Below are 14542 nucleotides of genomic sequence, written 5' to 3'. Positions count from 1 at the left end.
AGTCCAGGATGGTGAGGGGGCTCTGGAGGAGGGTGGGTGCTGTGGCACTGACCCTGGCTGGTGTTTGGCAGTCCAGGATGGTGAGGAGGCTCTGGAGGAGGGTGGGTGCTGTGGCTCTGGAGGAGGGTGGGTGCTGTGGCTCTGGAGGAGGGTGGGTGCTGTGGCACTGACCCTGGCTGCTGTTTTGCAGTACAGGATGGTGAAGGAGGCTCTGGAGGAGCGTGCACACCTGCTGCAGAGCGCACCCCACCTCTCAGCTGCGCTGCCCATCATGCTCCCCATCTACAAGTAAGCTCTGCTGTGCCTTCTCTCCTTTACCTTGGCTTCTCACAAGCAAACCTGGCCTGGGAGGGGTTTCTCAAGGCTGTCCCAGGGGAAGTTGCTGGGCTGCAGAAGCACAAAGCTCACTTGTGCCCAGCCAGCAATCGCTGCTTTTGGGGGCACATCCTGGTGTGCAGCCCTTCCAGCACCCCGACAGGGACAGCTGCAAAGAGCTCTCATTCCCAGGATGTATTTGCTATTCTTTCAGTGCACCCTTGTCCCCCCAGTGTTCCCAGCAGGGTGCTGTTCAGTCCCTGTGAGCACAGGGCAGTTGGGTGTGCACAGAGCAGGTTCCTCCTCCTCTGAGGAAGGCACTCAGTGCTTTGGGTTGGGTTTTCAGTCTGTAAGAGCAATTACTTACTGGAACAGACTATTTAGAGCAGGGAGGTTTTGCTGAAGGAGCTTAATTTTATTAAGATCATTCCTGTTTTTATTATTCCTGTCTTAGTGTGAGGGGCTTGTAAGAGCTGGAGCTTGAATAGGTCAGTGTCTGCCCGCATTTATTGTGGTCCTGTTCGTGCAGGAGGCCCTAGACCTTGCCTTGGGGGAATCCTCTCAGTTTGCACACAGCTCCAGTATCTGACACAGAGGCACAACAGCCCCGTTTAGATCCTGATTTTAGAGCAAATAAATCCTTGAATGTGCTTGACTCACTGCAGGGAGTAGCTCAGTTGAAAACAGTGGCAAACAACACCTAAGTGTGGAGTATTTACATTGTCTTGTTACCATGAGCTTGTAATGCTGAACGAGTGGAACTGCTGTAAGAACATTCTGTGTTGCTCACCGTGTTCTGTATTGCAATAACAGAGTGTGCATGTACTTCTAAATGCTTCATTTGTATCTTTTCTCACTTGATGGTGTTGTTTCCCCCCAGGTGGTGGCAGCTGCCCTACTACTGGATTGGGATCAAGCTGTATGACCTGGTGGCAGGCAGCCAGTGCCTGAAGAGCAGCTATGTCCTGACCAAGGCCCGGGCCCTGGAGCTGTTCCCCATGCTGCGCAGGGACAAGCTGGTGGGAGCCATTGTCTACTACGATGGTGCGTGGCCTCTCTGCCTGCTCTGGGCTTTGGGTTTGGGCTTGAAACACACGTGGGAGCCTGGAGATTGTACCCTGGGTCTCTGCAGCCTGAAGGATTCAGCTTGCCTCTTAGTTTGGGAGATAAGTCATGTTTTCACAGCAGCAGCTGACTGGATGTAGGAGAAAATGCAATGGCTTTTCTTGGCTTTCCTTGGGTGTAGAGCAGTGTGAAAGTGTTCTGGTGGAGATGTGGTTTCTGACCTTTTGGCAGCATAAAGGTCTTCACAGAAGGTGGATTATAAAGGGAATTCTTTTCCCTTTGTAGAACTGCATTTAGAACAATTCATCAGCTCATCAAAGGGGTTCTGGAGTGGGAAGAACTCTGGAAAAACACTGGACTCCAGTGTGGTTTATGAGGCTTCTGGCTAAAGCTTGTGTTGTTAATTGCAGGTGTCTCAGACAGAGCCCAGCAGTGTGGAAATCAATTAAAACTTCATATATATGTGTGGGAATATGTATGTGCAGATTCTTGTTTGGGAGGAGGGTTGGATTTAAAGGATGGACTTGATGTTTAATTGATTTTACTACTGATAGAAGCTGCATTTTATCTTATTTTTAAGGTCTGGTGGAAATGCAAAATTTGCAAATTTAGCAAAATTTATTGTGGGATTATGTGACAGGTTTTGTACCCAGTACCAGGACCTGCCATACACAGCACACAGAGAGGGAATTCAGGTTTATTTTTTCCCTATCCTGAGCTATTCCTTGGCTTGTTTTAAGGGATCCCAGGAGCCTGGAGAAGAACGAAGTGGTTCTCTTAACTGTAATTACACTTCTCGTAAGAGCACTATAGCTTGAAATCTATTTATAATCTAGTGAAGTTTTTTCTGATTAAATAAATAATTTGGCTGTATCATGGTTATTTACTACTCCAGCATTCCAAAGATACATCTTTCAGGGTAGCCTTAAAATTGGTCTTCGTGTTTCTTACATGAATAATTGCTTTAAACAGTGCTGTAAGTCTGAAGATTCAGCATCAAGATGCCAGGTGGGCTTTGATGGCAGACACGGGCAGGGCAGGGCTCCGAGTGACTGAGAGGTGTCCCTGGAGGTTTAGTGCCATCTCAACAGAGGGAAACAAACCCACACTCAGTATTGGGAAGGAGGAGTAAAATAGAAAAAAAAGGGGAAAAAAATCTGTCTTGCTTTGTTTTGCTTTCTCTCGAAGACAGCTTAGTTTTGTCCTCGGTTTTAGGCAGAATGTAAAGAAATGATGTTTTGAATTAAAATTTAAAAAGGTCTCCAAAGTCCACCAAGACTCAGTTTCCCTGAAGAGTAAGATGGGTTTGAAGGACTCAGGGATGAAATTTGTGAGTGGATAATACACATGTGAGTGTTCTGAGGCTGCACCTAGTGCAGAATGGGGACTGTCCAGCTGGGGCATTAATTCAGTTGTGAACAGGCCACGTTTCAGCTCATTCCTGTCTGTGTCACTCTGCTCTGGGCTGGCCCCTGGGGCAGGTGGGCTCCCGTGGGGCTGGGGCACATGAACTGCTTTGTCCTGATCAATTAACCTGTGTTTCTGGCCACGGGAAATGGGCTTTAAGTCACAGCATTTCAGCAAGCTCCCTTTAGGTCTTGTGAATTATTGTACTTGAATTTTAATGATGTACTGTCACACCCTAAATCCAGAGGGATGGAGCACAAAGGGAGAGGGAATGGAACTGAAAGTAGAGGAGGGGGTGATTAAATTAAACTTGTTTTAGTCCTTTCAGAAGGATTAGTCATAAAATAGAGTATTAAATAATGGCAAAGCAAAATACAAGTCTTAAAGTAGGTGACATCTTTCTCTTCTCTGTCCATCCCTTCTCTCTCCCCCAAAGGATGAATTGATAAATTGGCCTTTTAAGGATGGAGTGTCTAAACTGTAAGTGCAGTTAAATGCAGTTCTATCCTCTTTCCTCACTTTCCTTTATTCCTTGTCCCTGTAATTGTTGCAAACAGCTGTTAATGATGACGGCTGTGATCCCCAGCACCGAGGGGAAGGGGTGCCCACACTGTGTGAGCAGGTTGAGTTTGCTGTGCTGCAGCCCTGCCCAGGGGTCCCTGTGTTTGTGTGGTCCCTGTGGGGCTGCTGGCACCTCCAGCCATCCATAATTCATGGGGACGCTGCGTTCCCAACCGCGCCGGGGTCTTCATTACATCCTTTAAATTGTTTATACAGGCACAAAGAAATGGTACATCATAAACGTTGGAAGTACCAGCAAGAGCAAATCACAGCCTTGTCCAGAGGCTATTCTTGCTCTGCCTGAGCATCAGGAAGCCAAAGCATATGTTGGATGTTAGCCGGGGTGTACACAACGTGTCCTATTTATTCAAGGTTTGCTTTGAAGCCACAACTTACAAGTTTGTTTCTTAGGGGGACATGTCAGACTGCATTTAGCATTTGTTGGTATTAGGATACTCCTGAATAGCAAAAAGGCAACATTTTGGGGGGAGAAGGCGGCTGCTATCTGAGCAGGGATCTGTCAGATCCACTTAGGGGCTGTGGGAGAACTGGAGAGGAGGCACAGGGAGAGGCTGGGCTGAGCTCAGGATCTCGGGCAGGATTGTTCCAAAGCACTTTAAATGGAAGAATTAATCTCCATTTAAATTATATAGAGTTCATTATGATAAGAACTAGGAAAACCATTAAATCAGGGATCCAGCTGGCCAGAGTGTGTCAGTGTAAAGTGTTCAGCAATTCCAAGTGGCACAGTTCTCTTTATGATACATTATTTTTCTGTCTCTAGGTGCTTGCAGGCTTCTTTAACATATTTTGCCTTGCAAGAGCCCTTAGGTATGTAAGGAAAATCTGTGTTCTGGAATCAATCCTGAATTTAAGATGCTAGGGCTCTGCTGACCGTGCTTTCTGAATTTGCTGTTATTTCCTGAAAGAAGAAATTAACATATACTGTGTCTGGGACTCTCTTGCTACATCAAGATACCGGATTGTTTAATGTCTTGTTCTACAAATCTCCAGTATGTTTACTGGGATCTAAGTAGTTGTTTTTTGCTTTTTTGCATTCTCAGTAGTTTTGCATGCATTCTCTGCTGAAATATTTTAATGTGGAGGTTATTTAAAAGTAGAAAAAGCCTTGGCAGAGGATTTCGCTTTCCCTGTTTACAGCAAACCCCCTGAGAAATCCTTCCCAGGCACACGTGCACACACAGACACACACACAAAAATCAATGCAAAAGAGTAGGGCATTCATTAAGCTGTCAAAAATGGAATAAATGCTTTTTTTTATTTGGGTTCTTGTAGCTATTTTTCCTAGGATTTGAGTGTGTCCTGAATTATGAAATGTTATAGCTTTATAATTCATGTTTGACAAATGGATATTTGGAGATGTTGAGCTGTAATAGGGGTATTACAGACAACTCTGTGGCTGTTTTCCTTCCCTGGATATAAAAACTCTGACAGTTTGTCACTGAACAGACTTTCCATAGGTGAATTTAAACACGCAGCTGCTCATATTGCCTGGTGTTTCCAGCCTGAGGCTGGGTGGGTGAGGGAAGCCTTGCAGGAATGCTGACCATGGTGTAGCTGGGAAACACTCGGTGTGTGTCCGTGCCCCATGGTGTGCCAGGGCGTTCTGCATCACTGGGCTGCCTGTGAAACCCTGCAGGGTGCAGGGCTGGAAGGGGCAGGGAGCCCAGCACAGAGCTCTGGAGCATTCTGGTGCTGGCATAGACAGGCAGAAACAGCTCCCAGGGGTGCAGATGCAGGGAGCCCAGCACGGAGCTCTGGAGCATTCTGGCACAGACAGGCAGCCCCAGCTCCCAGGGGTGCAGATGCAGGGAGCCCAGCACGGAGCTCTGGAGCATTCTGGCACAGACAGGCAGCCCCAGCTCCCAGGGGTGCAGATGCAGAGACCCCAGCACTCAGCTCTGGAGCATTCTGGCACAGACAGGCAGCCCCAGCTCCCAGGGGTGCAGATGCAGGGAGCCCAGCATGGAGCTCTGGAGCATTCTGGCACAGACAGGCAGCCCCAGCTCCCAGGGGTGCAGATGCAGGGAGCCCAGCACGGAGCTCTGGAGCATTCTGGCACAGACAGGCAGCCCCAGCTCCCAGGGGTGCAGATGCAGAGACCCCAGCACTCAGCTCTGGAGCATTCTGGCACAGACAGGCAGCCCCAGCTCCCAGGGGTGCAGATGCAGGGAGCCCAGCTCGGAGCTCTGGAGCATTCTGGCACAGACAGGCAGCCCCAGCTCCCAGGGGTGCAGATGCAGGGAGCCCAGCACGGAGCTCTGGAGCATTCTGGCACAGACAGGCAGCCCCAGCTCCCAGGGGTGCAGATGCAGGGAGCCCAGCTCGGAGCTCTGGAGCATTCTGGCACAGACAGGCAGCCCCAGCTCCCAGGGGTGCAGATGCAGGGAGCCCAGCACGGAGCTCTGGAGCATTCTGGCACAGACAGGCAGCCCCAGCTCCCAGGGGTGCAGATGCAGGGAGCCCAGCTCGGAGCTCTGGAGCATTCTGGCACAGACAGGCAGCCCCAGCTCCCAGGGGTGCAGATGCAGGGAGCCCAGCACGGAGCTCTGGAGCGTTCTGGCACAGACAGGCAGCCCCAGCTCCCAGGGATGCTGATGCAGGGAGCCCAGCACGGAGCTCTGGAGCATTCTGGCACAGACAGGCAGCCCCAGCTCCCAGGGATGCAGGTGCAGGGAGCCCAGCTCGGAGCTCTGGAGCATTCTGGCACAGACAGGCAGCCCCAGCTCCCAGGGGTGCAGATGCAGAGACCCCAGCACTCAGCTCTGGAGCATTCTGGCACAGACAGGCAGCCCCAGCTCCCAGGGGTGCAGATGCAGGGAGCCCAGCACTCAGCTCTGGAGCATTCTGGCACAGACAGGCAGCCCCAGCTCCCAGGGGTGCAGATGCAGAGACCCCAGCACGGAGCTCTGGAGAATTCTGGCACAGACAGGCAGCCCCAGCTCCCAGGGGTGCAGATGCAGGGAGCCCAGCACTCAGCTCCGGAGCATTCTGGCACAGACAGGCAGCCCCAGCTCCCAGGGGTGCAGATGCAGGGAGCCCAGCACTCAGCTCTGGAGCATTCTGGCACAGACAGGCAGCCCCAGCTCCCAGGGGTGCAGATGCAGGGAGCCCAGCACTCAGCTCTGGAGCATTCTGGCACAGACAGGCAGCCCCAGCTCCCAGGGGTGCAGATGCAGGGACCCCAGCACGGAGCTCTGGAGCATTCTGGCACAGACAGGCAGCCCCAGCTCCCAGGCTGCCCAGCTCCCTCCGGCACACGCTGTGCCTCGCCGCTCCGGTCCCGCCGCGCTTTCCCCGCCAGGGCCCTTTTATCATTTTCAGAAGGAATAAAATCAATGGCCTGCACCAGCTGCATCTTTAACCCAGTTTTGCCTCTGTCGGAGGTGCGGGCGCAGCCGCGTGGCTGCAGGAGGAGCCCTTTGCTCCCGACAGAAGGGCGCTGCCTGCCCGCTGCCCCAGGCGCCTTCCCAAAAGCACCGGATGATAACTGCATCTCCTGCTGTACCTGTAACAATTTAATCGTGTGAGTCAGCCCAGTCAAGCATCCCCAGCTCATGACTGGGAGACATGAAATTCATTGTCATTATTGTCCCTGTCATTTTGGATCATTATATCCTGCTGCAGAATTTTCCTCACTCCAGTGCTTTCTTACCTCCAGGAAGCAGGGATTATGGCTGAGGTTGGGGTGGGGGCAGGACTGTGAACTGCATTTACCTCAGGGGAGCCACAGATTAAATTGGCTTTGCTTTCTGACTTGCCAGATTCGTCTGTTTGTACGCTCTGGGTTTAAGGTTGGAAATGATGAATATTCCGGTGAATTCAGGGCCTCTCTCTTTTCTTTTTCTAATGCTTGTATAAGCAAAGGATGGGGTTTGTGTCCCTTAAGAAGTGAACGGGGAATAATTCTTCAGATCGTGTTACCAAAAAGATTTAAGATTATTCCTGAACAAGGCAACGTTACTTGTTCATTGTGGCACAAACATCTGCGTGGTCCCCGGTGTGTCGGGGCTTTCAGGGCAAGGGATGGAGCTCTGCCGTGAGCCAGGGGCTGTTTGTGGGAGCTGCAGTGGGTCACGGGGTGCCAGGTGCGCTGCTCCCCGTGGCACGTGTCCTTGGGAGGGATGGGATCCCTGCCCATCTCACTGCTCCCAGGGAACGAGGGACAGGAGCAGAGGAACCTGCCTCATGCTGCCCAGGGGAGCGTCAGAATAATGTTAGAAACAACTTCTCACTGCAGGAGTGGTCAGGCATTGTAGTAAGCTGTCTGTGGAGGTGGTGGAGTCGCCATCCCTGGCAGCGTGCAGGAGCCATCTGGATGTGCCACTTGGGCCATGGTTGTGGGGAGATGATGGCAGTGCTGGGTGGTCTGGAAGGTCTGTTCCAGCCTTGCTGCTGTGGGCTCTGTGATGTGTGGGAGCAGGGCTGCTCTCTCCACTGTGGCAGGGCACTCTGTCCCTCCAGGCACTCCCTCCCTCTGGCCATTCTGGTGTGGTTCCCAGGTGGGCTCTCCTGCATGGCACAGCAGCAGCTGGCCAAGCCCGGCACACGGTGGCTGATGCAGCCATCACTGCTTTGTTGGGAGCTAAAAACCAGCACAGGCTGGCCCTGATGGGAGCTCACCCTGGTGGGATTTTCCCCTGGGAGCCGTTGGTGGCAGTGGGGACACAGAGAGCTGTGGTGACATCCCAGGTCCCTGCCTGGCGCGGTGGCACGGCCGCAGCGGCCCTGCCGTGACGGGCGCTCACGGTGACATTTTAATGCCGTTTCCATAAACTGACAGTGACAATGTTTAGTTTCATTTTAACACGGTGCTTTTCCTGCCACTGACACGGCAGTCACAGTGTAGTGACAAGTTGAAGGCTGATACAAAAGAAGTGGGAAACAACGTAATTATAAAGCAGTCACACAGAGCCAGAATTCCAAATTTTGTCTGTCACTGGATGTGGTGGATATTTTGGCTTGTTTTTGTGGCTTTCTGGGATCTTAGTTTCAGTAGGAGTTTTAGCTCCTGTGCTGTAACTTGGCAGCAGACTCGATCAGACAGACATTTGAAGGATATTGAGATTTCTTCTGTAAAAATATTTTATGGGTTTTCTGCTTCTTGTTTGTGATACTGCTTTGTTTATAACTACAGAGTTTGGAACAAATCATAGTAGAACAGGGGTATTGGCTTAAAAAGACAGAGGGCAGGGGTAGGTGGGAGATCAGGGAGAAATCCTTCCCTGTGAGGATGGGGAGGCCCTGGCACAGGTGCCCAGAGGAGCTGTGGCTGCCCCTGGCTGTGTCCAAGGCCAGGTTGGCTGGGATAGTGGAAATGGCCCCTGGTAGTGGGGGTGGCATGGGATAAGCTTTAAGGTCCCTTCCAATCCAAACCATTCTGTGATTCCAAGAATAGGGAGGTTTAGCTCTTGTGGTCTGAGCTGGTGCTAAATGGAGGAGGTCAGAAATTAAGGTGACTACTACTGGGTTATTTAAACTGGATGTGTCAAATCTGAGTTTGAATCTGTTGGGATCAGTTTACCTGTGAGAAGGCTGGAGGCTTCCCCTGCCACGAAAGCTCCCACCTTTGGGCAGGTGTTTAAGAGCTGAAACGTGGGGTGTGGTTGTTTCCAGTGCATATTCAGTTGTCCACCATCCTTCCCACCTGCTTGGGCCTCACTTCAGCCACACGGGTGCCCAGGGCACAGCAGGGCTGGGCACTGTGTGCCCTGCAGGGACAGCTGGGACTGCTGTCTCTGTGCTGCTGGGGGATGGAGCCCATGGAGCCGAGCCAGAATGTGTCCCTCTGGAGCAGGACAGGAGCAAGGACATGAGTGCTGCACAGCCTAGCAAGTCTGGGAGTTTGCAGAAGATTCCACTTCAGCTTCTTGTGATTCAGAGAGCTGGAGAGTTCAGGTCTGAGGGCATTGTTCTGACTTGTGACTCACGAGTCAAAGGGGACATTCCCCCTGAGCTTACTCTGCTTGTGTTTGGGGAGAACTCGCTGAGCTCTCACTCAGAGAAGTCTGGAACAATTTTGAGTCACTCAGCTGATTCATCGTGCCTAACTGGGATCTAACCCTTTCCATACACACAGCAGCTCCTGGGCTCCTGTTTAATGCTTGCAATAAAACTGCTCGTGCAATTAAGCACTTCCTTAAAATTATAGGAGAGGGACAGTCTTGGTGACTTAGTGCAGTTGTATATACCTAGTGCACATGTATAATTGTGTCATCACTCACCAGCCTTCAGTGTGGTGGGGTTGGGGTAAGGTGGGTGGGTACACGGTGAGAAAACCTTGAACTGGAAAGGATTTGGTTTCCTGTGTTGCTTTGTTGTGTGCTTGCAGTTACCTGCTGCAGGGCTGCACTACGGAGTACACCTGTAAGCAGGTGAGCTTTAAGGTCCCTCTTATGCCCAGCCTGTCTGGGGCTCTGTGAATCGGTGTGACAGGGTAGTTGTCAGAGTGACACAGGACAGAACATACCAGAACTGCCAGAGTGCCTCATTCATGCTCTGGTTTTCACACAACGCTCCTGAACCAGTCCCAAACAAATCTCTCTGGTCTGTGGGCTTTGTTACCACTCCCTGCTGGCTGGGGCTCAGCCCTGATAAAAATAAAATTGAATGTACACTGTGTGCACTCTGGGGGAGGATCCTGTCAGTGCCAACGGAAACATTGTCTGTTCGGATGTGAAGAAATACAGCATTTGCTACTAAGGAGTGAAAATAGAATTCTCCCAAATTACACAAAAATAAGGAATTATAAACCAAATGGCATCACTGTTGGGCTTAACGTGGTGTGGGATAGACTTACTCAAACTGTCTTTGCATGCCAAATGTCCTCAGCAGTGTGGCTTCCAGGACTGAGGGGTTCTGAGAGGGTTCGGTGTTAATTTGGTGAAAGCATTTAAGCCAGTATTTTGGGAAAAGCTGGGTTGACTGTCCTTAGTAAAAATGAAAGTATCTCTTCATTGTCACCATATTACAGCAGGTGAAAACAACAAATAAGGGAGGGATGATTCTTTCCGTTTTCCCCTCTATTTTCAAGAGGCACTACACGAGGAGCTGCAGAGAGCTCAGCATGTTTCCTCAGTTGGCTCAGGGAGGCTTCTCGCAGTGTGAGCTGTGGCTGCCTTCTGTCGGGATGCAGCAGGTGAGAACTGGCACCACGCGAGGAACAAAGGCTCAAACCCAGCCCTGGAGCTGCAGAGTCCTCTCCAGGCAGGGCACTGGTGAACATCACTTCTTGGGGAATGCCACAATTACCTTTTCACTGTGTTGCCTACACTTAGGAGATTTAGCGGATCTTCAGAGGCATACTCAGCTGTGGACAAGGATGCCAAATTAATTTGGCTTAGCCACTCTGTTGTTAGAAAATAACTTTTTGGCTGAAGTATTTGGAGATCATCAGGGGGTCACCTGTGGTAGCAAGGGGGGATCACTGTTCTGTTTGGCTTTGGAGCCCCAGTGGCTGGCTGCTGTGCAGGACAATGATGACTGTGGTGGGTAATCCAGGGCCTCCCTGGGAGCTGGGGTTCCCTTGCCTTTGATCACACCCCTTGGGTTTCTTGGAGTGGAATCATGGAACAGGCACCTTGGGAAGGTTCAACGGTGCCCATGTCAAGAGAGCTCTACACGTCTGGGCTGGAGGAGCTAAAGCTTGGGGGTGCTTTTTCTGGTGTTGGGGGACCTCTGTGTCTGGGGAGAATGGCAGTTGATTGCAAGGTCAGAAAGGCTGAGATGCAAAACCTTGGCTTCGCTTTATCCATCCCTTTCTCTCTAGAGTGTTAAAGATCATCACTGTGGTCTGGAGCTCCCTCCCAAGGGGCAGCTCCCATCTGTTCTCCATGAGCAGGGACAGGACCCGAGGGAAGAGCTGGAGCTGTGTCAGGAGGGGTTTAGGCTGGAGATCAGGAAAAGGTGCTTCCCTTTGGGTGAAGGGTGCTGGGCTCAGGCTCCCCAGGGAATGGGCACAGCCCCGAGGCTGCCAGAGCTCCAGGAGCTTGGACAGTGCTGCCTCAGGTGGGAATTTGGAGTGTCTGTGCAGGGCAGGGAGTTGGACTGGGTGATCCCAGTGCCTCCCTCCCAGTCCAGGGTACTCTGATTCTCTGTTCAAGTGCAGGATTTTAATGTCATTATCTAGGGAGGATACACACATGCCAGTTGGCAGGCTTTAAAAAAAAAAAAAAAAAGGCAAAACCCAGCTGTTGCTGAGTATAGAACCACTATCCTGTGACCCCATCTCTCCAAAACTGCACTGTTGTTCTCCACAGATGATAAATTCCCAAGGTGGGAAGTCACTCTTTACTCCTTTCAAACCCAGACCTCTCCAGATCTCTGCTGCTCATGCCGTGAAATACTCAAGCACTCCACACTGTAGGTCACATCAATCTGAAGCCAGTGTGTTTTTCTAGCCGTGTAGTTAATCAGGAGCTGGTTATTTCCCAGTCCTCTGCCTGCAAATGCATTCCATGGGCACTCAGTTGCTTTTGGACAGCTGATGAGTGAGTAATAGCATGGGGGTTCTTGCGTCAGAATAATGATGAGGGGAAAATGGATGAGAGGTTCAGAGAAAGGAGGAAAATGTTGTTTTGAACACAGTGGTCCAAATCCTGGCATGTGCTGAGAGTGTCCTGAGCTCACTCTGACTTTAGGAGCATCGGGAGGCTCAACAAAACGCCGAGCAGCCTTTGGATTTGGGGCTTGCTAAACAATTGTTACTTGGAAGTTTGGTTTTATATAGAAGCTACCCATTTCCACATTATTTATTCTGCTGATTGGTTCCTCCGGATTGCTTTTGCTCTGGACAAATAAGGGAAATGTGGGAAGAGGCCAACTCACCAAATTTAAACAGTCAGGGCTCCATAGACCAAAGCTAATATTGGCTGAAGTGGGGTCGTGCTGAATGTGATGAGTCCCCACACCAGGGCACCGCAGGAGGGTGGGGTTTGTGTCGGTGCCACCTGGGGCACTGCTGGCAGGAGCAGACCGGGGGGTCTGAATCCCCCTGGCCCCAGGGTCCTGCTGCAAGGAGGGAGCAGATCCCCTCGCGCCGATGGCACGGCAGGGTTTGGGTTTGGGGGCCCTGCCTGAGGGGGGCTGCTGCGGGGCCGTGGGTCGGGCTGGCCCCAGTTCAGCCTCAGGTAAAGGAGGATGTCTCCAGAGCAATGAGCTCCTGAGAGCCCCTGGCTTCAGGCTCGGGGAGCGTTTCCTGGATTACAGAATCACTGAAGCATTTATGTTGGAAAAGCCCTCAGAGAGCATCAAGTCCAAGCTGTGACCTCACCTCATCAACCAGCCCAGAGCACCGAGTGCCACATCCAGTCCTTCCTTGAGCACTGGGTTCCTCTGGAATCCCTGTTGTTATGTGGAAGAGCTGCTGTACAGCAGCTTGTCGCTGTCCTTTGTCCCTTTTTCACCCGGTGCTCCCTCTGCACACGAGCTGTACCTTCTCTCAACCCTGCCAGAAACTGGGCAGCTTTGAGGTGAACCTCATAAGGTCATTTATCCCTCCCTGCCACGGCAGCAGCAGCAGGGCCCGTGCATTTACTGAAAGCTTTGCCTGCCAGCTCTGACCGATGGTTGTTCCCTCTCGTGCATCTCGTGTGATGGAGCATCCCCAACTTTTCCTGACATCTTGCTCAGTTGTTTTGCTGTTCCTCCGTTGTTGCAGCTGATTCTGGGCATTGTTTGCTGAGTGGAATTGGAGTTACTGTTTGTTTCTTCATCCGTGCTTTATCATGCCGCCGTTTCTGCACACTTTGTGTAACTTTTTTCTCACAGCTGAAGACGGATGGCACTGCACAGCCTGGGCTGGGTTGGAATGAGGGGTTTGGGGAGGGGAGGTGGTGCTTGCGAGGCCATTGATCCCATCTTTATAACTTTGCCCTTTTAGCTGGGAGCAGATGATTTGCACGGGGGTTGGAGATTTGCGCAGGCAGAATCCAAAGGACCAAACTTTACATAAACCATTTATACTAAATGCTGGGAATGCTGGCAACATAAATCACCTACAGTATCTATTACAAATTTATCACTTTATCAGTATGGTCTGTGATAGGAGTGGTCCAAGCAGGTGGGGAAGTGAACCTCAGGAAGTTTAGCCTTCTCACAAATTAATTATTCAGGACACACAGAGCCTGGCCCCTTCAATGTATAGTAATTCTTTCCAGCCAGCATCCAGGCCTCCAACTTCAGTGCAATAATAAATAGGAAAAGTCTCAGGTGAAGCCAGTATTTCAGAGTAATTAATCATCTTCCCCTCACAGTCCCTCCACCTCTCTCATGGTTTTCTTTAACGAGGGAATTTCAGTAATAAATCTTTAATGATATGTGTTAAGAATCCTTCATTAATTCTTGTCCAGTTATTTCTCTTTTTTGGTTGCTTTTATGTTGTATGTTGGGAAGTTCAAAGGAATATACAAAAAAAAAAAAAACCCAGTTAAATTTGGCAGAGTCTCTAAAAGGATGTTTGGGATGTCGAGTGTCATGTGTTCACTTGGTAATCGGACTTGTTGGTTAATACCAGTTGTATCGTCAAAATCCTGGGTATGGGTACTGAGTTAGGGCAGGATGGTAAAGGAAAGGCAGGGATGGTTTGTGAACTAGCAGGGATGGTTTGTGTGCTGTCAGGGATGGTTTGTGAACTAGCAGGGATGGTTTGTGTGCTGCTCAGTGCAGCGGTGCGGACCCTCAGTGAGAGGCTTGGTGTGTGTGGGGCTGGCAGAGCCCGTGTGGGGCTGGCATGGGGCAGGCCCAGCCCGTGTGGGGCAGGCCCAGCCCGTGTGGGGCAGGCCCAGCCCGTGTGGGACTGGCACAGCCCGTGTGGGGCAGGCATGGGGCAGGCCCAGCCCGTGTGGGGCAGGCCCAGCCCGTGTGGGGCAGACACAGCCCATGTGGGGCAGACACAGCCCGTGTGGGGCTGGCACAGGGCAGGCCCAGCCCGTGTGGGGCAGGCCCAGCCCGTGTGGGGCAGGCCCAGCCCGTGTGGGGCAGGCATGGGGCAGGCCCAGCCCGTGTGGGGCAGGTACAGCCCGTGTGGGGCAGGCCCAGCCCGTGTGGGGCAGGCCCAGCCCGCGGGGCTCGCTGGACGCGGCGCTGCCCGCCCGGCCCGGCCCTGCGCGCAGAGCCCGGCAGCGAGCGGCCGTCAGCGGTACGCGATGTGACAGGGACAGCTGTGACAGATCCG

The 14542-nt window shown here is 51.7% G+C and overlaps 1 protein-coding gene across 2 annotated transcripts in view; it reads left to right on the top strand.

Moving 5' to 3' along the window:
- GPD2 (glycerol-3-phosphate dehydrogenase 2) overlaps positions 1–14542 on the top strand; it is a 48668-nt gene that overhangs the window by 18754 nt on the left and 15372 nt on the right. The window contains exons 5-6 of one of the 2 annotated variants that reach the window (XM_059852438.1): positions 191–288; positions 1196–1359. In XM_059852438.1, coding sequence (XP_059708421.1) covers positions 191–288; positions 1196–1359 — 262 coding nt within the window. The remainder of the gene's footprint in view (positions 1–190; positions 289–1195; positions 1360–14542) is intronic. The other variant, XM_059852439.1, reaches the window with a different exon arrangement.

The sequence above is a fragment of the Haemorhous mexicanus genome, chromosome 8 (genome assembly GCF_027477595.1).
Source record: "Haemorhous mexicanus isolate bHaeMex1 chromosome 8, bHaeMex1.pri, whole genome shotgun sequence".
NCBI classification, from domain to species: domain Eukaryota; kingdom Metazoa; phylum Chordata; class Aves; order Passeriformes; family Fringillidae; genus Haemorhous; species Haemorhous mexicanus.
This window is presented reverse-complemented; position numbering and strand designations above follow the sequence as displayed.